The 25,105-nt window shown below is 38.6% G+C and overlaps 3 protein-coding genes and 1 long non-coding RNA gene across 4 annotated transcripts; 2 read left to right on the top strand and 2 right to left on the bottom strand.

Moving 5' to 3' along the window:
- Nucleotides 1-2,706: 2,706 nt before the first annotated feature.
- On the top strand, nt 2,707-6,563 carry LOC109470410 (lactadherin-like). Its single transcript, XM_019769349.1, has 3 exons — nt 2,707-2,770; nt 4,374-4,696; nt 6,417-6,563. Exons 1-3 carry the CDS (start codon nt 2,707-2,709, stop codon nt 6,561-6,563), a joined length of 534 nt encoding a protein of 177 aa, XP_019624908.1.
- Nucleotides 6,564-8,089: 1,526 nt separating this feature from the next.
- On the top strand, nt 8,090-10,449 carry LOC109470422. The gene is made up of 3 exons (XR_002140252.1): nt 8,090-8,189; nt 9,076-9,217; nt 10,212-10,449. It is a non-coding gene; the product is annotated as an uncharacterized LOC109470422 (long non-coding RNA).
- A 9,944-nt stretch (nt 10,450-20,393) lies between these two features.
- LOC109470409 (cell wall protein IFF6-like) lies at nt 20,394-21,809 on the bottom strand. The gene is made up of 2 exons (XM_019769348.1): nt 20,837-21,809; nt 20,394-20,413 (listed from the first exon to the last, which is right to left on the bottom strand). Exons 1-2 carry the CDS (start codon nt 21,807-21,809, stop codon nt 20,394-20,396), a joined length of 993 nt encoding a protein of 330 aa, XP_019624907.1.
- A 403-nt stretch (nt 21,810-22,212) lies between these two features.
- Nucleotides 22,213-23,123, bottom strand: LOC109470408 (leucine-rich repeat-containing protein 15-like). Its single transcript, XM_019769347.1, has 2 exons — nt 23,039-23,123; nt 22,213-22,793 (listed from the first exon to the last, which is right to left on the bottom strand). The coding sequence occupies exons 1-2, from the start codon at nt 23,121-23,123 to the stop codon at nt 22,213-22,215; spliced, it is 666 nt and encodes a 221-aa protein (XP_019624906.1).
- Nucleotides 23,124-25,105: the final 1,982 nt, after the last annotated feature.

Raw genomic sequence — 25,105 nt, 5'->3', positions numbered from 1 at the left:
TCTACTCTACTCGAGTCACTCTACTCTACTCGAGTCGACTCTACTCTACTCGAGTCGACTCTACTCTACTCTACTCTACTCTACTTTACTCTACTCTACTCTACTCTACTCTGCTCGACTCTACTCTACTCTACTCTACTCTACTCTACTCTACTCTACTCTACTCTACTCTACTCTACTCTGCTCTACTCGAGTCGACTCTACTCTACTCTACTCTACTTTACTCTACTCTACTCTACTCTGCTCTGCTCGACTCGACTCTACTCTACTCTACTCTACTCTACTCTACTCTACTCTACTCTACTCTACTCTACTATACTCCACTCTAATCTACTCTACTCTACTCTGCTCGACTCTACTCTACTCTACTCTACTCTACTCTACTCTACTCTACTCTACTCTACTCTACTCTACTCTACTCTACTCTACTCTACTCTACTCTACTCTACTCTACTCTACTCTACTCTACTCTACTCCACTCCACTCTACTCTACTCTACTCTACTCGACTATACTACACCACACCACACCACACTATACTATACTATACTATACTATACTATACTATACTATACGATACCATATCATATACTATACATGACTGTATATATAGTCCATGGGCCAGAGGAGATATCGATACCACCTGAGGTGGCAAATTCTCATCAAAAAACTAATCATGATCACTTATGACTTCCACTAATAAACATGATTTTTGCAGTAGAAATTTCAAAATTGCACGTCCCCTGCACTTCTAGGCTGAGTTTATAATTTGGCACCCAAAACAAAACGCGCTACAGACGATCGCGCGTGATCAAGTCTTTAGTTTATTATCTTCAGCTATTTCTTTTCGTTCACAACAACGTGTTGTAAATTTTTATCTAACACCCTATCGGCGTCCGTCGGCATGCTTTCTTGATTTACCGATAGTATACGCCAAAATGTATCAGGGGTTCACGCCATTTCTAGCAGAAAATTTACTAAAGCGGAGTGATGATTATTTCTATTGTACATCCATGCGCTGTAGGGCCATGTACAGAAAACGTTAACGACATGTACTAAGTATAAACTTCGGGAAACTCATAGACCCCGGCGTTCATATCAAGCTTTGCATATCCTGCTAGATTCTTTAGCGGCGGTCAATCTATATAGCCTGGTGCGGACGCAAAATAGTCTGCTATGTAAAGCCAGACTCGCAAAGTCCCATGGCAATATGTGTAAACAAACACAACAAAACTGCTTATAGATTGCCATACCTATTTTCTTAGGTTGGATACTCCATTGTGACGATAATTAGTCAGGACACGAGACGTTTCCAACAGTGGGAAATCCTGGACACTTCGCGTGTCCCATTGTGTGCACAGGTTTCCTACAGCGGACACGCCGGGATGGGATACCCGTGGAAAGCTATGTACACGGCTGGGACATGCCAGGTTTCACTAACGTGTCCCAGCTTGGAAACTTGTGGAAATTCGGTTTTCCGTCCAGTGATTTCCCCACCTTTAATACACGATGATCTTGTCGAGGTCAAAATCCTCCCTGTCTCAATCTTCTTACTCGTATTTACATGTAGCTATGTGTGAACGTCTAAAACCACCGATATAATTATAACAAAAACCAAAATAGAAAAGTAAACAGAGAAAGTACCGAGATCGAATTGCATCGATCGCGCAAACGTTGACCTACTTCTTTTACGTCATTGCGGTGGCCAATTTGTGAACGCTAGGCGCTAGCCATAATTTTGAACAGCCGGCGCCCCTCTAAACTACGGTGGACTAACGAACTAAGTGTAGGGACTGCAAGGACAGGAAAACAATGTAACATCCCATTATTACCTTCACCAAAGTTTCATTTTTGATCGTAGTTTGTTGTTTGTGTACGTTTGTTTGTAAACACGATTATTCTAAAAAGCTGGTTTGTTTAATAATAAAAATGTGGGTAGGTCTTGATGAGACTAGTTATTGCATACAGTGCTACATAAATACGTGCAAGTACAAGTCTACACTATCTACACCATGTACAAGTCTACACCATCTTACAGCTATCGAATACGGCGATAAATAATGTGTGTGTGTGTGTTTTAAATAAATTTACAATCAGTTAACTCACCATTTCTGCAGAATTGAAACGACCCTAGTAAAATGTAAATTTGGACCCGGAAAATTCATTTTGACCGGAGTTGATGAAAAAAAAATTACATGGATAACAACTTATATGCTGAAATGCACTTGCTAACCTAGTTTAGCACACCTTAGAATGCTAAAATCCGCAGGGTTTTCGGTATGAAATGCAATGAAAATAGCTTCCGTTGTAAGTAACAAAAAATGTGTATTTAATTCACAGCTATAGACTATAGGGGGCTTAGTCTTGAGACTTTTTGAATGAACCGACATGTTAGTGGTAATTCTATTTCAAATTGAGTTGTGGTTGTTTATGCACGACAAATACGGACTCAAACACGGAGCCCGTGGCTCATTGCCAATATCACCAACTTCATATTCAGCATACAGTAAACAAAATTAGGGTACAGGACACAGTGACGACGGGCTCAAGTTACGTAACTTATGTTAGCGCCGCCACTTCATACATTACATTACCTCATTTCTCACGCCTCTGAATTAGGCTATTACCGGTGGTATTACCGGTGGTTCAACTTCTGTGTCAGCGCTTAGTTGGCGACGTCCTCATTACTGCAACACCGACAGCAGCTATGGACACCCTACTGTCAGCAGTCTGCGTTTCAATCCTCCTCTTTGCTGTACCCGTCAGTGGAGGTATGTTATCTTACATGTACTTCCCAGACATTTTGATTATCGAACCCGGTGCAATGCGTGTGTTTTGCACGACGAGTATGGCTCTCCCCAAACACATCCTATCCGTGGGGCGTCCCTGGCCGAAGCTAGGTACTCATTTCTACATTGTGTGAAGTGAAGAAAGTCGTGTAAAGTGCATTTCTCCTGCAGTCTCTTAGTGTCATGGCGGAAGATAAGGATGATACAATTTAGTCAAAAAGCTCCTGTTGTTTTAGAACAGGAGCTTAACTGGGGCTGGGGCTAGGGCTGGGGGCGTCAAGTGCCTGAGAATTCTACCCGTAGTTCTACCTGTTGAGGGTGGGAATGTACATACTTTTTCTCTTTCGTACGTATAGCTGTCACTTTAAGATTGATGATAAACCGTTCTTATGGAAGGTAATGCTAGATCAGGGATTCTGTTCGTACATGTATGCAATTTTGGATGCAGAAAGGAAAGTGCTATCCTATAGAGCATCAAGTTTGAAATTTAATGTAACGATTTCGGATTCTGTTCATAATAGATTGATATAAGCAGTCTCCCAGTCTAGCTAACTGAAATGCCGGAAAATACAAACTTGTAATGTAATGTAAAAGTATGCAGACCTATGTTAAAAAGAAGTTTAAGTGGTTAAGTGGTCTTAAAAACAACAAAAAAGTGTACAGTTTTTTCTTAGAAAACCACGACTTAAATGATCACCCTATGAATGTAATGACTTACTGGGAGGATGAATTGAATGACACAATGCCATGAAAGGAGATTTTCCTTATCATTTATAATTAATATAAAAGTAACAATCGACCCCCTCCGACCGGAATCTTTCAATTCAAATTAGTACACAAAATGTTATCAACAAAAAGACTTTTAGACATTTGGAAACTAAAAGAATCTCCACTGTGTGCTCTTTGTGCAGAAGATGATGAAACACTAAAACAACTTTTTTGGGGGGATTGCAGAAAGATATTTAATTTTTAGTGGTGTGTCTAGAAATGGTTTAACCAAAACACAGGACTTTATCTTAATGTCGATACCCCGATACACATTCTGTTGGGGTACCATAGAGAATCGATGCCACTTGTATGAAATTTAATGATATTACTGGGTAAAGTATTCATCTTCAAAAATCATCAGTCCACATTTATTTCTCTGTATAATCAGTCCACATTTATTTCTCTGTATAATTTTGTTTCATTTGTCAACCATTTCAAAACCATAGAAGAAAATATTGCACGAAAACAAAATAGCGTAATCAGTCACAACAGAAAATGGATTGAACTTTCAAATACGGATATTATGTAATATGTAATTTAGTATGTGTGCAGCGTTATTTTGATGTTGTCTTTGTTTATTTCTTTTGTTTTGTCGAGTAAAGATTTCAAAGAAATAAAAAAAAGGCCAGGTATTGATCACTGTGGGTCGGTTTCCTGTATACCTCAAAGCGATAGTTTTGGTGTCAAGGACGGGGAGCATGTTGTCATGACTCGGCTCCTGTGCGAGCTTGATGTTGTCATCTGCGTAGTTGATGTGGTCAAAGAAATAAATAGCTACAGAAAACGTTGAAAAATGTTACGTTTTTCTTTGTTTTAGAACTTCCGTCCTGGTCAGCATCCTCAGAGTTTGATCATGTGTCGACACATGAGTTAAGCTCAGCTGACCGCGCAGATATCAACACCCGCGAAACTGCAGATGCAGCAGGTGCATGGATAGCAGCAACCAATGACCAGGACCAATGGCTGATGAGGGACCTTGGTGACGTGAGCGTCATCACCGGCGTCATCACCAAAGGCAGGAACTACAGCCCTGATTGGCCCTACGAAATACACGACCAATACGTCACATCCTACGTCATTTCATACGGCAACGAAAATGGCGATGAGACGTTCTACACCGATGCTGATGGGCAAGTTACTGTAAGAATCATTCCTCCTTTTAGTGGAATAGTTTTCGACTAAGATCTTTGCATGTTCAAATCTTATTCCTAAATTGAATATAGATACTATAATGTCGCCCCTTACCTTGCCCATTTTTGTTCAAAGCAAATTGAAGATGGATTTCACATTGTCATGGAATGCTCTAGATGTGATGGTTTGCGTAAGCTATTCACATTTCTTTATTCCATAACAACAGATTTCAAGAGACTCACTCGATAGTACAGATAGATTTAAATCATGGTTAGCCTCAATTGATTGTTACACTGTATCAAAGATTTATGCTTGCCCTTGTTGTTTTAGTAATAAGGATTTCACGTTATATCATGTAACTTTTTTCTATGTTCATTGGCTTATTACCTACATGAAAAATGGAGGTATTGTTTTTGGCGTGTCTGTCTGTATGTATGTCTGTGTGTCTGTCTGTCTGTGTGTGTGTCTGTGTGTGTGTCTGTGTGTGTTTCCGCAACTTTGTAGTCAGCATAACTTCAGAACGCCTTTATGGATTGTGATGATATTTGGTATGATGGTAAGTCTTGGAAAGACAAAGGTCAAGGTCAAGTATGGGCCTCCTGGTGGACGACCTTGGTACTGCAGCAAAACTTCCGGTTTTTGTATCTTTTGTCCTGAAAAAGCTATGGTCTTGACTTTTTGGTGACAGATAGCTTATCCTGTTAGGAATAACTGGCGTAAGTTTGGTCCCCCTAGCAGCTTGTTCTGGAACTGCAGGTTAGTTTCTGGTAAATCTTTCAAAGCCAATAAGTCCAGATTGGAACAACGTATTTTCATAATTTTTGGTGTGTAGGTACCTGAGAGACAGTTGTTTATGATTAAATGCAAATTATGCAAATGGGGACTTTATTTGCATAATTAATGAGGAAATTCTATAATTACAGTGTTTTACATTATACTACTTTCATACATGTAATGTATGTAAGCTATGGCAGGCGGAGCATCAACAAATACTAATTATGCAAATTATGACCTAATTTGCATAATTAATGCGAAAATTCTATGATTTCTTAATGGTGAATGATGGGAATGTCATACTTGGGACATCTGTAAGTTAATCAAAAGTTAACATACATCACGATGTATATATTATGTTAATGCAGAGGTCATTTGCATAATTAAAGAAGAAATTTACATTTACATATCGAGCCCATATTTCATGGAGGTATGAAGTCTCGGAATTCTTGTTTCTTTTGCCATACATTGCCGTGAAATCAACCTCTCATAAAGTGTGGATGTGGTTGTTTCCAAATATAGGGCTTGATTTTCTTGGCATGTAGGCGATATCCTTACAAATCAAATTAAACCAAAGCAACTTTATTGCTTAACAACTGTAACTGGTACATTTTATGGCAAAGAAGAAAACTTACAACATAAATGAACTATACTAAATACAATTTTAGCTCAGGTAATCCATAATGATACCAAAGCTAATCTAGTGTATGTTTTCTTGAGGAGAGAATTTTTTATTTACAGTCTATAATTTATTCAGGACATACGTCAGTTATTTACAATATGGTGTCACTTTTGTAGTGATTTGGATATGAATTTTCCAACGTACACTGATATCTGAGTAGGGCATTAAAGGAGCATATATCTGGGGTACCCCATATTTTGAATGGGGTAATGTAACATCAGTTTTTGAAGCTATGGATTGCACCAGCTTTTCTCTGTTTTCTTCATGATGCAGGTTTTTCAGGCGAATGACGACAGAGACACGGAGGTCTACAACGACTTCGGAGACTTCAGTGGCCGCATAACTGCGCGCTTCGTCAAAATCCATCCGCGAACATGGCATCACTACATCTCCATGCGGGCGAAGATTGTGACAGGTTAGAACCGTAATACTGTCATAGGGGGAGGTGTAGGTGTACAATTTTTGAAATAAAAAAGCAGGCTTGGGGAAATACGCCGCTAGGGATATGGACACTTGCATGTGAACATTTAGTCTATTATTAAATTCCCTCCCATTCATATCGTCTAAAATTTGTGCCACTTCAATGCATCAAACTACCCATACAGCCATGCTTAAAAAAAGTTAATGTTCTAAAGCTAGTACAATATTTTGGCATTCTTTGGCAAAAAATCTGAGGTCAGATGACATCACAATGAATATCTCAACCCAAAAATCTATTACCAATGCAAATATGGACTATTATAATGTCGCCCTATTGCAAAAATCAACTATAATTACAAAATCACAACATATGCCAATGGAATACTCTTATTCTGCAGTAGACTGGATACCAGGTCACCATATTTGACACCTGACTTGTTCAATTTAAAGCATAGAAAAAAAAACATCGCTTAGGTATTCATCTCCATGCAGATTCTAGGGTGGCAAAAGACAGTATCAAATTGGCCAGACAGAATCCATTTGCCAAAGAGTCAACCTAATCGATTTGGGATTTTTTAATGTATTTTCTCATCTCATCTATCACTTAGTCTAATTATTCGACTTTTAGGAATTCAAAGGCATGTCGAAACAATAAAACAACCTTTTTGGGGGGATTGCAGAAAGATATTTAATTTTTAGTGTTGTGTCTAGAAATGGTTTAACCAAAACACAGGACTTTATCTTAATGTCGATACCCCGATACACATTCTGTTGGGGTACCATAGAGAATCGATGCCACTTGTAAGAAATTTAATGATATTACTGGGTAAAGTATACATCTTCAAAAATCATCAGTCATAATTTATTTCTCTGTATAATCAGTCCACATTCATTTCTCTGTATAATTTTGTTTCACTTGTCAACAATTTCAAAACCATAAAGGAGAATATTGCACGAAAATAAAATAATTTAATGTCACTACAGAAAATGGATTGAGCTTTCAAATACGAATAGTATGTAATATGTAATTTAGTATGTGTGTAGCGTTATTTAACTGTTGTCTTTGTTTATTTCTTTTGTTTTGTTGAGTAAAGATTTTAAAAAAATAAAAAAAAGGCCAGGCATTGATCACTGTGGGTCGGTTTCCTGTGTACCTCAAAGCGATAGTTTTGGTGTCAAGGACGGGGAGCATGTTGTCATGACTCGGCTCCTGTGCGAGCTTGATGTTGTCATCTGCCTAGTTGATGTGGTCAAAGAAATCAATAGCTACAGAAAGCGTTGAAAAATGTTACGTTTTTCTTCGTTTTAGAACTTCCGTCCTGGTCAGCATCCTCAGAGTTTGAGGCACCTGAGTCAACCTCAGCCGACCGCGCAGATATCAACACCCGCGAAACTGCAGATGCAGCAGGTGCATGGATAGCAGCAACCAATGACCAGGACCAATGGCTGATGAGGGACCTTGGTGACGTGAGCGTCATCACCGGCGTCATCACCAAAGGCAGGAACTACAGCCCTGATTGGCCATACGCCGGCACACATGACCAATACGTCACATCCTACGTCATTTCATACGGCAATGAAAATGGCGATGAGGCGTTCTACACCGATGCTGACGGACAAGTTACTGTAAGAATCATTCCTCCTTTTAGTGAAATAGCTATCCACTAAGATCTTTGCATGTTCAAATCTTATTCCTAAATTGAATATAGAAACAGGCAGATATCATAATTTCGCTCCTTACCTTGTCCATTTTTGTCCGGAGCAAATTGAAGATGAATTTCACTTTGTCACGGAATGCTCTATATATGATGTTTTGCGTAATCTATTTACATTTCTTTATTCTATAACAACAGATTTCAAGAGAGTCGATGCTACAGATAGCTTTAAATATATCTTTATATCATGGTTAGCCTCAATTGATTGTTTGACTATATCAAAGATTTATGCTAGCCCTTGTTGTTTTAGTAATAAGGATGTTAAGTATATCATGTAACATTTTCTATGGTTATTGTTTTGTTCCTTTTGTCATACATTGCCGTGCAATCAACTTCTCATAAAGTGTCGATGTGGTCGTTTCCAAATAGGGCTTGATATTCTTGGTATGTAGGCAATACCCTTACAAATCGAATCAAATCGAACCAAAGCAACTTTATTGCTTAACAACTGTAACTGGTAGAAAAAGAAGAAAAAACAACATAAATGAACTATACTAAATACAATTCTAACTCAGGTAATCCATAATGATGCCAAAGCTAATCTATTGTATGTTTTCTTGAGGGGAGAATTTTTTATTTACAGTCTATAATTTATTCAGGACATACGTCAGTTATTTACAATATGGTGTCACTTTTGTAGTGATTTGGATATGAATTTTCCAACGTACACTGATATCTAAGTAGGACATGAAAGGAGCATATATCTGGGGTACCCCATATTTTGAATGGGGTAATGTAACATCAGTTTTTGAAGCTATGGATTGCACCAGCTTTTTTCTGTTTTCTTCATGATGCAGGTTTTTCAGGCGAACGACGACAGAGACACGGAGGTCTACAACGACTTCGGAGACTTCAGTGGCCGCATAACTGCGCGCTTCGTCAAAATCCATCCGCGAACATGGCATGACTACATCTCCATGCGGGCGAAGATTGTGACAGGTTAGAACCGTAATACTGTCATAGGGGGAGGTGTAAGTGTAAATTCTTTGAAAAAAAATGCAGTTTTGGGTGAAATACGCCGCTAGGAATATTGACACTTGCATGTGAACATTTGGTCGATTATTAACCCCCCCCCTCCCATTCATACCGTCTAAAGTTTGTGCCATTTCAATGCAATAAACTACCCATACAGCCATGCTAAAAGTAGTTAAATGCTCTAAAGTACCCATGTATATTTGTCTGTATACCTACATGTCTTAGACCTTACGAAAGTCGCTGTACTTTTTGTTGTGTCAATAAAGTTCTCAGTATTTTGGCATTCATTGGCAGAACATTTGAGGTCAGATGAAATCACAATGAATATCTCAACCCAAAAGTCTACCCCAATGCAAATATGGACTATTACAAAATCACCCTATTACAAAAATCATTTTAGGAGATAAATGCCGGGCCACGAACATTTCTTATGTTTAAATATGCACTTTTATAATACAAGTTGTTCTTTGAATAGCCAAGGGGAAATCGCAAATCTAAAAATACCGCGGATTGTCCTGAAACCGCGAATTTTAGGCCCCGCGAATCGAAAGAAACTTACAGTACTTATCAGAAATTATATGTGCAAATGGCATACTCCTATTCCGCGATAGACTGGGCACCAGACCACCGTATTATGCACATGACTTGTCAACTGAAAGCATACACAAACTTACGCCAATCAATGGACCCTCTTTGGTCAATGGATACTTCCTGTACAACTTGATACTGTCTTTTGCCATGCAAAGATCTGCTTGGAGATTATTTAGGTATGCGACATCCTTCTAATCTACCCGTCAATACACCGATGCTGTAGCCAAATCCACTTTGGTCAAAACATATTCGTAATACCCTTTCACACAGAAGGAAAGTCATCGGCCGACGAAATTTGTCTACCTTCAGGTCAAGACGTAAAAAGAGGCTTGATCTTCGAATGACGAGTCGTCTTTTGAAATTTCAGATGCAACACAGCAAACTACTGAGATACCCACGACAGCTGGTCCTCTGTACACTACAGAACAAAATGAGTCAACCCTCCCAGGAACAACTGTTTCTCAGCACAGTAGCAGTCAGACAACACAACGGCCAACTCTTCCAGGAACAACTGGTTCTCAGCAAAGCACTCGCCAGACAGCACATTGGCCAACTCTTCCAGGAACAACCGTTGCTTCTCAGCAAACCACTGACCAGACCATCCAACGGTCAACTCTTCCAGGAACAACTGTTGTTTCTCAGCACACCACTAAACAGACGACAAGCCTAGCAGGTATAGATGACACAATATTTATCATTTGATCAATTCATTAGTTGTATAACTACAAGTTTGCGCCTTCTTACATACAACTACATGTTGATACATTGTACATAGATTTCTATCCAACAATTGTCATAAGTACAAACTGTATCATTCTTTTGCAGGAAGGGAGACTGCTAAATCTATCAATGCTGACTGCAAATGTGCAGAAAAACACACAGACAGACACACAGACACACCAAAACAATACCTCCGTTTTTCATGGAGGTAACAATTATCAGAAGTACAAACTATATCTTTGTTTTGCAGGAGGGGAGACTGCTAAGTCTATCGGTACGTGGTACAACAAGTCGCTCAACATCGCCCTGGTCTGTGTCTTCTGTGCTGCAGCCATCATGGGAATGGGGGGCGCGTTGCTGTACTACTGGGGCAACAGACGTCAAAGAAGACAGCAAGTGGCTCAAGATCCACGGGACGAAGAATTCACACATTAGAAAAATGTGGTAAAACGTTTGAGAACGTGGACAAAGCAAGCAGAATATTTTAGTTTTGGCAACTTTACTCACAAGGCAAATGTTATAGGAGGGACATTACTTTTGTGTCACTTCATTGTCAGACAGATAGCTACCTAATAGGGTCAAATAACATTTAGAAGTGTGGTGATATAATATTATAATTTGTTTGTACATGTAATTTTGGTCTATTCATACATAAGACTGATATGGAACCGTGAGTCCAGTTTGAAATGTGAGAGGGAGATGGAGTGAGATATGCTGTATTCGCTCACGACTAAACATTGGCCTTTTAGTTCATATGGTATTGTCCTAGAGCAGACCTCTGTTCTCTCAATCTGTATTTTTACAAAGTGGATGTAGTTATTACGTATGTCACTAAGTTGTGCGTTATCATCACTTATATCTCAAGTTGGAACATTATTCCCGTTTATGAAATGTAAGTAATGCACGAATACAAGATAAACATCACATAAAATAGCTTCCATTCCGTAATTCTTTTGAAAGAACCGTCTTGTTACTTATTCTATTTTCAACGGAGTTGTTATTGTACACGTTGTGTATTATCATCACTTATACATCAAGTTAGAACATTATTCCCGTTATTAAATGTAAGTAATGCACGAATACAAGATAAACACCACATAAAACAGCTTCCATTGCTATTTCTTTTTAAATTGCATCCGATGCAGTTGCAGGTTGGCAAACTGAAAATATTCTGAATAATTAAGATATTGATACATACTATCCCACACTAGCACATCTGAATCAGTAGTTCATTCTTTAGGTATTTCCTGCAGAAACAAGCCCCAAGATTAGTTCTTTATTTTCTAGGTGGTACCCTAAAAATCAAGCTAGGTCCTTCCAGTAACCGTTTTTCGTCAGAATTTTGGGAATTTGTGCTCTATGGATATCGATAAACATTGGGATAGTGTTGCTTCAACTTAGTTTGTAGATAAGTGACTCCAATGTTGACTTTGAAAAATCTAATTTCTAAGCCCTAAAACTACACTAGAAGCCTTTGATTCACAGGGGGCTCAGTCTTTAGACTTTTGAATGAACCGACTCGTTAGTTATAATTCTATTTACAGTAGTGGTTTTATTGTATACGCGTACGGGCACACAATGGATCCAGGTTGCTATGACATAGCTCTTGACATCACTGACGAAATTATATCTTAGCAACTCCCCCTTGTAGTCAAAGTAGCCACTTAGAGTACACAATGCCTCATTTACCACGCCATTTTAGGGACTATAACAGAGTTAAAAGATGTAAAGCTCTGACATTGATGTCGAAATTATATCTTCCCCAAGTCCCTCCTGTGGTCAAAGTAGCCACTTAGAGTACTACACAATGCCGATATTACTCCATCTTTCTGAGGACTATATTTAGAGTTTGAAAACCGTGTGACTACTACAAATCACAAACTATAACGTTACCGTCTTTTTCTCATGCCTTTGAATCCCCAATGGTGGAATAATTATTCAAGATTCAAGATATGGATTTATTGGTTCTTCGCAGTTAAAAACAACTGAATTGTGAACCAATTTACAAAACATTGGTATATCAAAACTACAGGTTTGCAATCAATATAGGCGAACGATTAACAAACCAATAACAATACATATTTCATACATTATAAATTTCCAACATTTCATACAGAACACTGTACTACATTTAAAAACACAACAGTCAGGGGTTCAGTCCATAGTTATTGAGGATATAATATAATATCATATAATTAGACTAAATGATTGATGAGATGAGGAAATACATAAAATCCCAAGTCAAAGAGGTTGTGTGCAAAGTCATTTTACCTTGTCAAAGATGTTTGCATTACAGAAGCTATTTACAAAACCGACTGTACTATACTGTGCACGAAAAAGCACAATGATTAATTTTACCATTGCCTGATATAGAAATACAACTGTACTGTGAATGAGAAAATACTTGCTTAAAATAAATCGAAATGTGGAAAAATACTTGACAACCAGGAAGGCCGACCTTTGCTCGGATGCAAATGCAGCAGATGGCTTCATCACATCCCCCGTACCAAAATGGACTTATCCCCCTCCCGCACAATGGTCTGTTCCTAAATCACCCCCGTCCATATGTGAAGTGTTCCAATAGTCTATACCCCCATGCAACGATGGAATCTTCAAACGCCTTCTTCTGTTAGAACATGTAGAACCAAGGTCATTTGGTTTTCATATTAGCGCACAGTAGCCAGTTTTGGTCAAAAATAGCAAAAAATTCCAATTTTATGTAATTTTAAAGTGACACTCGCCAAAAGCTTAAACAACGTTCTGTGATCTACGTGCTAAAGGAGACCGTCCGACACCATACACTATAAGCACACTGCTTTTGTTGGACAGGAGCCAAGTTCGTGCAACACCGATTTCAACGGCCAAAAAACTTGGTGGCCTAGCTACTGCCTGTTGTGAGACACGCGATCACAAACGCTTAGATACTAATTAATGGCTACAACGGTTACAACCCCATCTAATTATGTCATCATAGGACATAATAGGTCCTCCATTAGAATCAAAACAGACACTGTGACAAAAGTAAGGGTGGCCTGTTAGCAAGTTTATTGCCAAAGCCAGTTCAACAAATATAACAAAACGCAGGTACTTCACCCTATATTGACCATGTTGATATCAAGTGGTTTGCCGGCAACAGTAATAAAGAGCATTGGACTTCAAGTCACCTTTTGGATAAGTTAAAAATTCTATCTCTTGTTACAAATCATACGGTGTACATCCTGTTTACGGAACCTACGAAAACACCCCGTTTGTATAGTTTGTAAACTGAATTGCGTAATGAAATATACTTTCTTTGCCTAAGCATTTCAAAATAACTTTGATACTTTCCTGTTTTCTTTCTGTCATATCAACATCTTGACGAAAAAGTTATTTCTGTATATTGTATTCTGTATTATATATTGCTGTAACAATGGATATAGTTAGTGTTGTACTCTTGCCTTTGTTATTTGTAGTCTTGCCGGTTCTAGTGCCTCCCTCAAGCGGGGCCGGCCACCTGTTTGAATACGTGCGAGCGCACGTGCGTGCATAGGAGCCAAAAATCTACAGTTTTAGTTGAAAATAGCTACAAAATGCTGGGAAAGCAGCAACGGCCCTAGCACCATTTTTTCGCACACAAGGCCTTTAGGATAGAACTTTTAGATAATCATATCTCCAGATAGAATAGACGGATTTTTATGATTTAAAGCTTAAAATGTAGGGAATGACACATCAAATTAGTTGAATGCATGAACCAGGCTCAAATATGTTATCTGAATATATGACAGGTTTTGAGAGGTAAACATTTTAGTACCAAAAAATTGAATTTCAAAAGCTTATAACTACTCCTAGAAACGACATATCGAAACAATTTTTTTGTAATTCTTTTTTCCTGTTTTATCAGTCCATGAAGTTACATTAAAAATATCCATATTTGATTATTTTCCACTCCCCTTGGCATTATAAGTGCAAAAGGCCACGGTCCATATGAGGTCAAAGTTCAAGGTCAGATAGCAAGGTCAAAGCTGCCAATGTGCAACAGCTATGATATCAAAAAATATCCCACAGACACCCTATTTTTCAAAAACCACGATGAGAATTTGCCACCTCAGGTGGTATCGATATTTCCTCTGGCCCATGGACTATATATATAGTATATGATATGGTATAGTATAGTATAGTATAGTATAGTATAGTATAGTATAGTATAGTATAGTATAGTATAGTGTGTTGTGGTGTGGTGTAGTATAGTCGAGTAGAGTAGAGTAGAGTAGAGTGGAGTGGAGTGGAGTAGAGTAGAGTAGAGTAGAGTAGAGTAGAGTAGAGTAGAGTAGAGTAGAGTAGAGTAGAGTAGAGTAGAGTAGAGTAGAGTCGACTCGAGTAGAGTAGAGTAGAGTCGACTCGAGTAGAGTAGAGTAGAGTCGACTCGAGTAGAGTAGAGTAGAGTAGAGTAGAGTAGAGTCGACTCGAGTAGAGTAGATCATGATTAGATATGGATTGGTTGCTCCTGTAGTCAGTTTCACATAAATTTCTTACTAGTGTAAATAAGTATAAAAGTATAAGCAGAAGTGCATGGAGAGTAATCAGCTAGAGGTGGGAGTATTTTACTCTACCATCTCGTTGGTATTCATTACCTATAACAGCTAAGTTTGATTACATTTTGATCCTTCATCAGATAATGGCCAGTCTACAACCTATAGTGTAAATATTTATGGCTACTTTATGGCTGGTATGACATTCTATCAAGTTGCAATTGTAACTATTAAATTATGTTTGACTTTCCTCACTTAAACTCAAGCGAAAATGAGTATTGTCTTGTCCTGTATTTGTACTCTGTTGGTGGCGGCATAAAATAAGTTGATATAACTTGAGTGTGCCGTCGCCATGTTTGGTCATAAACTGTTGGAATATAAAAAAATAAGCTTGAGCCACCTTCAGTCTTTCCAACAAAAAAAGACATCCTTTCTCTCCCTTCAAAGTGTGTCACTCATACATTAACACCCCACTACAAAATAATATCTACCTTCATCAAATATTTCAAAATTCCTAGAGTAATGAAATCGTATAAAGCTAAGGTCCCAATTACGCCGGTGCCCGTCGGGGATGTAGCCCCGGCTGGCCCCGGCCGGGTTCAGGAGTCGAGCGGGCATCGGCTGTCGTGGTCACAATTAAAAGTTTCCTTCAGTAGCATTTTGTTAAAAATTTTGTCACCCTCTTTGATCGGTATCCGGCAGGCACCCGGCAGGTACCCAGCAGATTCTCTGACGATGTCTTGTATTGACCTATACGTAATACAGAATTCACGTATTTGTTGTGATCATTTGATCTGTGAGGTCACACATTTTACCCGGGTTTACGAAGTACACACCTTTATTCTGTTCACCTGGTCTGTGACGTAAGAAATGTGTCCCGGTGGAATGCCGGCAACCGGAGGGGTACCTCTCGGTGTTCTCACGATGAGGTCACGGCGTCTTTTTGTCAGCGGGGCCCGGGTAGAATTTAACTCAGAATTAAATTCTTATCGGGGCCCCGCCGGGCCAAAATATAGCCCGGTAGCCACAGGGTGCCCAACGGGGCCACGTCGGGGTCCCGCCCGAAAGTGGTAAAAAACAGCCCGGGAACTACCCGCCAGGGCCCCTTTTCCCAATTGGGACCTTAGCTTAATGATGGTTCACGAAGATGGACATGGTATGTTATGAATGTTCTTTGGATGCGTCAGTGATCTTTTAAGCATCCAACTAAGAATGCAGCTGCCCCATCAATCATTTACCATTCTGACCTGATTTTTTTATGTCAGACAATGGTCACCAACAGCCTGTCAAAGAGGTGTTGTGACATTTTACGGTTTCGAAGAAGGAAAGCCATTAGCCACAAATCAAGCAACCAAAATGCAGACCTAGTTTGCAAAATTATGTTTGATCAAGACAACCTTCAAGTTTGATCAAATTTTTACACCGATTCTTAAGATAGGGGCTCTGGAAGGAATAAAAGTACATTACGTACAAACCCAAAACTACATCATTATTGATGTTTGAGAACATAGCTATCAAAGATTGCTAGATGTTCCGTTTGACACCATTTTAGGTACTTTTCCCAAATGCTTGATTCGACATCAAAGCATTTCAATGCAAACGTGGGACTAATCAACAACAGTTACTGAATTTCAATACTTTGATATGTACAGTTTAGATGATCTGTATGCCAGTCGTACTACAATAATTTTGAGTCACCTTCAGTCTTTCCAACAGTAGATTCTTATGAAAAAGACATTATTTCTCAACAATCAAAGTGCGTCACTCATACATTAATAAGCCACTGAAAATGATAACTATCTTCAACAAATATTTCAAAATTCCTAGAGGAATGAAACCGTATAATGATGGTTCACGAAGATGGACATGGTATGTTATGAATGTTCTTTCGCTGCCTGAGTGGTCGTACTTAAGCATCTGACAAAGAATGCAGCCACGTCAATCATATACCATACTGACCTGATTTACAGCACTAGCCAGCAATAAGGGAGAGCCTATGTGGTAACTATAATTGCTAGGGTCTGCTTGGACTTCATTTGGGTTAATGTTATACGTTGTTTGGGCATACTCACTGAGCTTTTGTACTTGATGTTAACATTATTATAATTACTTCTTGTGTTCCTGAGACCTAGGGAATGTATAGTACATTTACCTTGTTGTAAGGCACTCTATATTGTACGGTACCTTATTATCAACACTTATATACATGTATTAACGTTGGTTGTACTTCTATGTTGTCTTGTATATTGTATGTAGAATATATAATGTTTGATGTTAACATTATTATAACATTATTATAATTACTTTCTTGTATTCCTGAGACCTAGCGAATGTATAGTACATGTACCTTGTTGTTAGGCACTCTATATTGTACGGTATCTTATTATCAACACTTATATACATGTATTAACTTTGGATGTACTTCTATGTTTTCTTGTATATTGTATGTAGAATACACTAAGGTAAACCATTTATGATTGTTAGAAAATATTTATTTTGTTGCCAAACTTCACCATTTCTTGTACCTTGTATTAAGATTTAAGTGTTGCACAAGTAAGTGTAATAAGTATGCACCATTACTGGACCCAGTAGTAACTACAGTAGTAACCCAGCAGTCGTTAGAACGTATTATATTGGGACAATGCTATACATTGAGTACAATTTTTGGGCCCTTTCGTTGCCTCTGATGTCATTATTATATTTGTCTTATTATTCATTATTATATTTATCGAAGGAAACATTGTTTTTGCTACGTTTCTTCTTCTTCTTCTCCAAACAGTGACCTTAATGACGTGAACCAATGTTGTGTCTGTTACCAGGGTAACTAGCAAGTATTACGTCTTTGCTCCCACATTGCTGTTAAACAAAAGTTGTTATCCTTGGATGTTTTGGTCACACTTTGATGCTTTCTTGTATGTTGTACTGGAGTAGATAGAATACACGTCAAGTCATTTGTTACAATTGTTAAATATTTGTAACTAACACATGCCAACCTAATGTATTAAGTGTTGCACAATAAAGTATATGCACCACATTCTCTTAGGTCTGGAGGTGTTGTATTGGGTGTGATAGTAATTGTGTTTGCTTGTACATGTTTATTATGTATTTGAATGCAACAGAGTGCCAGGGAGGGGGAAGAAAAGATTTTGTAACTATAGATTGACCTTGTGGTCAACTTGGCAGCTGCGGTAAAAATGGTCTGCCCACAGGCCGAGAGGAAGTGAGTACACCCACACGACACAAAAAACAGAAAAGTGACCTTGAAAATCCAGTTTTGCTGCCCTGAAACTACATTGAATGCCTCTAAGGGTTTCTAATGGAAACCTACCAAGCTTGTCAATGAAGGTTATTAGACATTAATGTCAATAAGGTGCCCCCACCCCCCCAAGTTCCTCAAGAGTAATGATTTTGGAAAAGGTAACGTTATATCCAGTACTTTTCGTCGGTGACAGTGGTGTGATCTCAAGGTCAACCTATCCAGCAGCTCTGAGGAAATACTCAAAATAAAAATAAACAAAATTCCTTCTTTAGTTAAAAAAAAATCTTATTGATCTCTCAAGTTCAAGAATTGACCTCTGTAAGATACTTAAGGGACACTAGAGTTGGGAAATGGGTGTCATTTACTGAACTGACTTTTTATGACCTTTTACTATAGTTAAAATGGTAGTATCAAAATGTGGAAGCAAAACTCATTAATGACACACTCCTAGCACCAACTAGAAAGAAACTGGTGTATTGCAGATCTAGAATAGTGACAGCAAAAAATTGTCAGTAATAGTTGCAATACACACACAGTTTCCAAGGTGGAGCTTCTGTACCTCCAAATTTTCGATGTCGACTGTACCTCTTGATCACGGAGTGACCTGGTCTCGCGAGAACTCTAGACTACGTCGAGACTTGTTCGGATCTTCTGGCCTTCCCTTCTGGCATCAAACGTGCCTCACGATTCTGAAGATTCGGAAGATTACTTTTCTTTGATGTAATTGTCTTATTATTCATTACTATGTTCACCGAAGGAAAACATATTGTTTTTGCTACGTTCTTCTTCTCCAATTTTGTCTTGAGGGCTTTTAAGCAGTTAAAACTGCATGGGGGACTCAGTCTGTTGTTTTGTCGATGAGGAGGGGATCGGGAATGAAGTAAGAACAAAACAAACAACATTCTGTGTATAGCATAATGAGTTATTGTTGAAATGCATACCGCGGTAGTTTGGTAAGTACATTACAGTATTGGAAGGCAGAACCCATCCGGCTGCTTCCACAGCCAAGTAAGGTAACCATTTGGGTGGACTGACGATAGTTGTGCAAAGTGCAAGGCAAAACGTACTGCCAGGAATGACAAGAATCAAACTCTCAAATAATTCCGATAATCTAGCCATTCTGACATTTAAGATCACAATAATGAAACATTGTATAGTAAATTGTTTCATATCCATCACACCATCACATTGCCCAGTATCGTATAGAATAGAATAGAATAGAATAGAATAGAATAGAATTGAATAGAATTGAATAGAGCAAGGAGGTAAAAAATCTAAAGCTCATTACATATATGGTGCTTTTGTCAAAACAGTACAGAATGGAAATAATTAAAATCGTAGGAAAGGATCTAGTTTTTTTTTCTTTTCAAACTAATGTTGACTATAGTTGATTATTGACTGTTGTTTTTCAATTTTTATTCAAATGTTTTCCTTAAGTAATATGTAAAAAGATGCCACCAATTTTTCTAGATTTTTAGGTACAACAGCACTAAAAATCATGCTTTGCAGAATATATCATCAATTATAATTACAGATTACAAATGAAAGTTACAGATTCTGTATAGTTATAAACACAATTGTTACCTTTACTCAAGAATGAAAAACTTCAGTCAAAATTACTATGTGTAAAAGTTATGACGCATCCATTTTTTATCAGCATGTTGATGATTCTAAAATGAGGTTTAAAATAATTAATTGTTTCTGCAGTACATAGAACTGCTACTTGATTTTCAAAGTTTTCAAACATGATTTACACAGAAATACAAAATGTTCTCTGCCTGTTCTGGGTAGGACAATAATTAAAGTAAATATTGAATGTTCCTGCACAGTGTGAATAGGTACATCTATCATCTGAACTTTTGTACAATTTTACAAAAAAAATATGCAATTAGAAGCTCTCACACAAAGTTGCAATTACTGTTTGTACAATGTGTCATGTAGGGTTAAGATTGAAGTCTATTATAATTGTTGTATACGTAGCTTACGTTGTCAGCTGCTAGTGTCTAACTCTAAAAACCACATTACTACTTCTTCTACATTTAATAAATTGTAAATGAAATATTCATCTGAACTTGTGTAAAGCTACAATTGTTACAAAGAGGTCATGAGACGCTCATACACTAAACGTTTAGTTTCAGGTATTAATAATAATTCATTATCTTTATAATTATTGTAAGCTCCTGAAAATCACTTGGAAAATTGCTGTTGAGATTTTAGCAATAAAAACTTCATAGGGTTGGAATTAATGGTTTCAATTCCTCAAGTAGCATAAATGTAACACCCTCTGCCCTTCTGTGGCACTAAATGAACAGATTTTTTTCTGCAAGTTTTGTTGTTTGAGTTTTCTCATGTATCTCACTACTTGTGTATCTACATGTAACATTGACAATTTTCGTTGCCACTCATTGGTTGCCCATCTGTCTCCTTCCTGCGGAAATATGGATTTAATCATGGTTTTACATTTTTTGTAGAGACAATTTAGCTGCGAAGCAGTTGGCTGTGTGCCATAAGACAGATTTGTAGCATCCAAGGATTCAGTGATAGCCTTGGACTGACCCTGCCCTGTCTGATCATGACCACTGGTCACTAGAATAGCTGTGGTGTTTATGTTGGATTCAGTGTTGGTCTGAGACTGACCCTGTCCTGTCTGATCATGACCACTGGTCACTAGAATAGCTGTGGTGTTTATGTTGGATTCAGTGTTGGTCTGAGACTGTCGACCCTGCCCTTTCTGATCATGACCATTGGTCACTACAGTAGCTGTGGTGTTTGTGTTGGATTCAGTGTTGGTCTGAGACTGATTGTGCCCTGTATTGGAATAATGGTTTTCAGTGTTTTCATTTTGGTAATAATGATCATTGGTCATTACAGTAGCTGTATTGTTTGTGTTGTATTCAGTGATGGCCTGAGACTGACCGTGTCCAGTATTGGTATAATTATGGTTTTCAATGTTTTCATTTTGGTAATGATGATTACTGGTCATTACAGTAGCTGTAGTGTTTGTGTTGGATTCAGTGATGGCCTCAGACTGACCCTGCCCAGTCGTAACATGATTGTCCATATCCACATACTGGTTATCATCACTACTGGTCACCACAGTACCTGTTGTGTTGGAATCAGTGATGGCCTGAGACTTGCCCTGCCCTGTCTGATCACTGGTCGTTTCTATAGGGTCCTTTATGTAGGCGTATGTATGTGGCACTTGGTCATCGGATAGATTTTCAACATTCAGAGACTGAATATTATTAGCCTGAGACTGACCCTGCCCTGTCTGATCATGATTATTGGTCGTGTCTACTGGGTCCTTTATGTAGGCGTATGTATGTGGCACTTGGTCATTGGATAGATTTCCAACATTCAGAGATTGAATACTAGTATTATTAGCCTGAGACTGAACTTGCCCTGTCTGAACATTGTCAACATCCTCATACTGGTGTTCATCACCACTGATCCTCCTCTTATACCAAATTATTGTCATAATGGTGCCAATGAGAACAATACCAAAAACTGGACCGGAGACTGAGGCAATGAGAACAGGTCGGGGTGCAGTTTTGCTGGTGTTTTTTGCAGGGTTTGCTGTTGAGCCCGAGGAGACAGTGGCATTGTAACAATTATTAGTGCTTTCTAATGGGCTTTCAAGCGGCTGTGTGACAAATATAGAGACTACAGGACCTGCTGTTGGTCTGGCAGTGCTTTTTGTGTTGCCAACTGAAGATGTTGTTTGGATATTATCAACCTTTAGTGATGTTATGGTTGGCTCTTCACATATCATTTCATCAAAATTGACATCTGTAATCTTCTTTCCTTGAAATTTGGCGGGTTGGGCACATGTTATCTGGTCTTTTAATGCAGGATTTAGCTTGAAGGGAGCCATCCTACAGTCACACTGCCAGGGGTTCCTGGTCAAGTTTGATGGTAATAATAGGTAGGAACGGGCTGAGAGCTGACAATGGAAAGGTCGACAGCTTGTTGTTCTGAAGTTTCAAACGTTTAAATAGGGGCAGATTTGCAAATGCACCAGGGTGGATCGTAGTTATCTGGTTGTCGTCAAGGTGCAAATCTTGCAGCTGTGGTAGATTTGCAAATGTACCAGGCCGAATTATTGTTATCTGGTTTTCGTACAGATATAACTTACGTAGCTGGGGTAGGTTACCAAATGCACCAGGCTGTATCATTGTGATACGGTTTTCCTCCAGGCTTAAAGACTGTAACTTGGGTATATTGCCAAATGTACCAGCTTGTAACATTGTTATCTGGTTTTCGTCCAGATGTAAAGATTGTAGCTTGGGTAGGTTTCTAAATGCACCTGACTGAAGATTTCCTATCTGGTTTTCTTGCAGACACAACAATCGTAGCTGGGGTAAGTTTTTAAATGTACCAGGCTGTATCATTGTTATCTGGTTTTCGTCCAGATGTAAAGATTGTAACTCCGGTAGATTTGCGAATATACCAGGCCGAATTGCTATATTGTTTTGGGGTTCAGCACCAACTTTTGTAGCCGAGGTAGATTCGCAAACGCACCAGTTTGAATCATCGTTATTTTGTTGTCGACCAGGCACAACGTACGCAAATCTCTATACTGTAACAGATCAGATTGCTTTACAACTGTAATAAGGTTCATTGCTAAATTCAACTTAGCGATGGATGTTGGGAGGTTCTGAGGGACGCTGGTGAGGCCCTTTCTGCAGAATGATGATGGTTTGTTACACTTGTCGCAGAAAGCTTCTGGCACGTTGAGTTCCTTCAGGATAATGAGAAGGAAAATCAGCATGTGTCGAAGCCTTTTTCCCATGGTGTCCTGTCACCTAAAAAGGAAGGCAATTGAAATATCAAAAGTAGTAGTAATAACCACGTATTGATAACCACTTGTTTGCTAGAACCGACGTTCCGATGACTGTCAGCCATCTCCATCATGGCAAAGTGGGTGGTACGCTATGCACTGAAGCTAGGTGTTACATTTGGAACTGCATATCTCACTGTTGTTGTTTATAATATATCTATGTATGTCACAAGCAATTATCTTAGGTTTTGGACGCGGCTTCAGTGCACAGCGAGCATTTTCTTATGGCCAGGCTTCTATGATAGCTATCTACAGTACCGATCATGGGATGTGCATCATCGGGATGCAGGATTTTTTTGGGATATCTCACAAGAAAATAGCTTACCTCCTAATGTCAGAAATGCAAAAACACTCAGTGTCTTCAAGACTACCTTTTCTTTACTCAACAGTTAATATGATTTGTTGTTAATTTTCCATTTTGCCTTTAGACATTGATATGCAAATTCAGTTCCATTATTATTTATATCATTTGTCATATTTATTTCGTATGTTTTATGTACTTTATTAGTCTGTTCCGTTTCTTTTATCATTACCCTTTGATTGTACTTAAGTTACCTTTTATTATGTTATTTATGTCACAGGGAGCTTTGAAAAGCTTTCAAAATGGCGATATGCTAGCCTGTATAAATAAATAAAATGAATGAAAATGAGGAATGAATATGTTAAGCCCTTCGTTCCGGTATATTTACTGCAAGTTTATAGACCAAAAAAAAAAAGAAAATGGGGCGTACAACCGTATTGTTGACACCACCAAGGAGCTTGATATAACATCCTTAAAACAACGATTACGTTCAGTCACGTATTACCCTGAACTTACTTCCACGCGGCTGACAAAGTGTCTTTTAGTAGGAAAAGCATTCTGGTCCTGCCAACCCAAATTACTACAGCCAGAAGTGAGCCAGGCTTATTATAATTTACTTTGAAAACAGAGTCGAATTCTTGCCAAAGCCGCGATACTTCGTAGCGCATGAACTTTCTAGGCACAGGAGAACCCGAATTTGATGTGTTTACTGCGGCAAAATTTGATCTAGATTCATTCAGGCGCAGACAATATCAATTGACCAGGTGAAAATTGAAACTCACTCGGTACCCTCCGTGGAACTTGTGGGAAAACGTTGTTTTGGGATTAAATCCGGATGAGAAAAATATTGTGGCGCGTGCAGGGCTAAGGCGGGAAATCGCTACATTGTGCCGACTCAAGGACATTGAACAGATGTTACGTCATAATGTCCTTGGCATGGACTGATCAACTACAATCGTCGGGCGGAATCTCTCGCGCGGAGTACAAGTCTTTGTAAATTTGCGACCCAGCCGGGGGGCGGGTCCTCGCGTGTGGGCTGTGAGCGCTGACGCCGGGTAATCTGCTGCGGACGTGCCGTTATAATTATCTTCAGGTTGGCAACGTGGCGCGGGAACCAAACCGGTCCAACAGCGTAGCGGGTGAAATATATCAATTTTGAATTGTCGTAAGGCCATTTTAATTTGATTATATGGATGACATCATTTGAGAACCCCAAAACTAAGAGCGTTCGAAACAGCGAGCAGATTATAATTGGAATGAGCAGAGCACTTTGGACTAATGCCTCTAACCGTTTAAAGCTTACAGGTACATATCCAATCTTTTGTCAAAAACTTCTCTGTTACATAGCGGATCATAATGACCCCAAGTGGGGGTCTTCACGCTTCGTTAAAAATTGAAAAATCTCAATATTTTAGACGAAATCTTGAGACCTTATGAGACAATATTGAGATTTTTTATGGCAATCTCAAGATCTTTCAGAAAATCTTAAGATGAAAAGAAAAGGTCTCAAGATCTTTCCAAATGTTTTCAAAGTATCTTGAGATTTTTCCATAGCATCTCGAGATGCTTTAAGAAATATCAAGATTTTTAAAGCAATCTTGAAAAAACGTGAGATCTTTTAAACAATCTTGAT

Source organism: Branchiostoma belcheri, unplaced genomic scaffold (assembly GCF_001625305.1).
Source record: "Branchiostoma belcheri isolate BF01 breed outbred unplaced genomic scaffold, Haploidv18h27 scaffold223, whole genome shotgun sequence".
Classification (NCBI taxonomy): domain Eukaryota; kingdom Metazoa; phylum Chordata; class Leptocardii; order Amphioxiformes; family Branchiostomatidae; genus Branchiostoma; species Branchiostoma belcheri.
The sequence above is the reverse complement of the archived record's forward strand: the minus strand, read 5'-3'. Positions and strand labels throughout refer to the sequence as shown.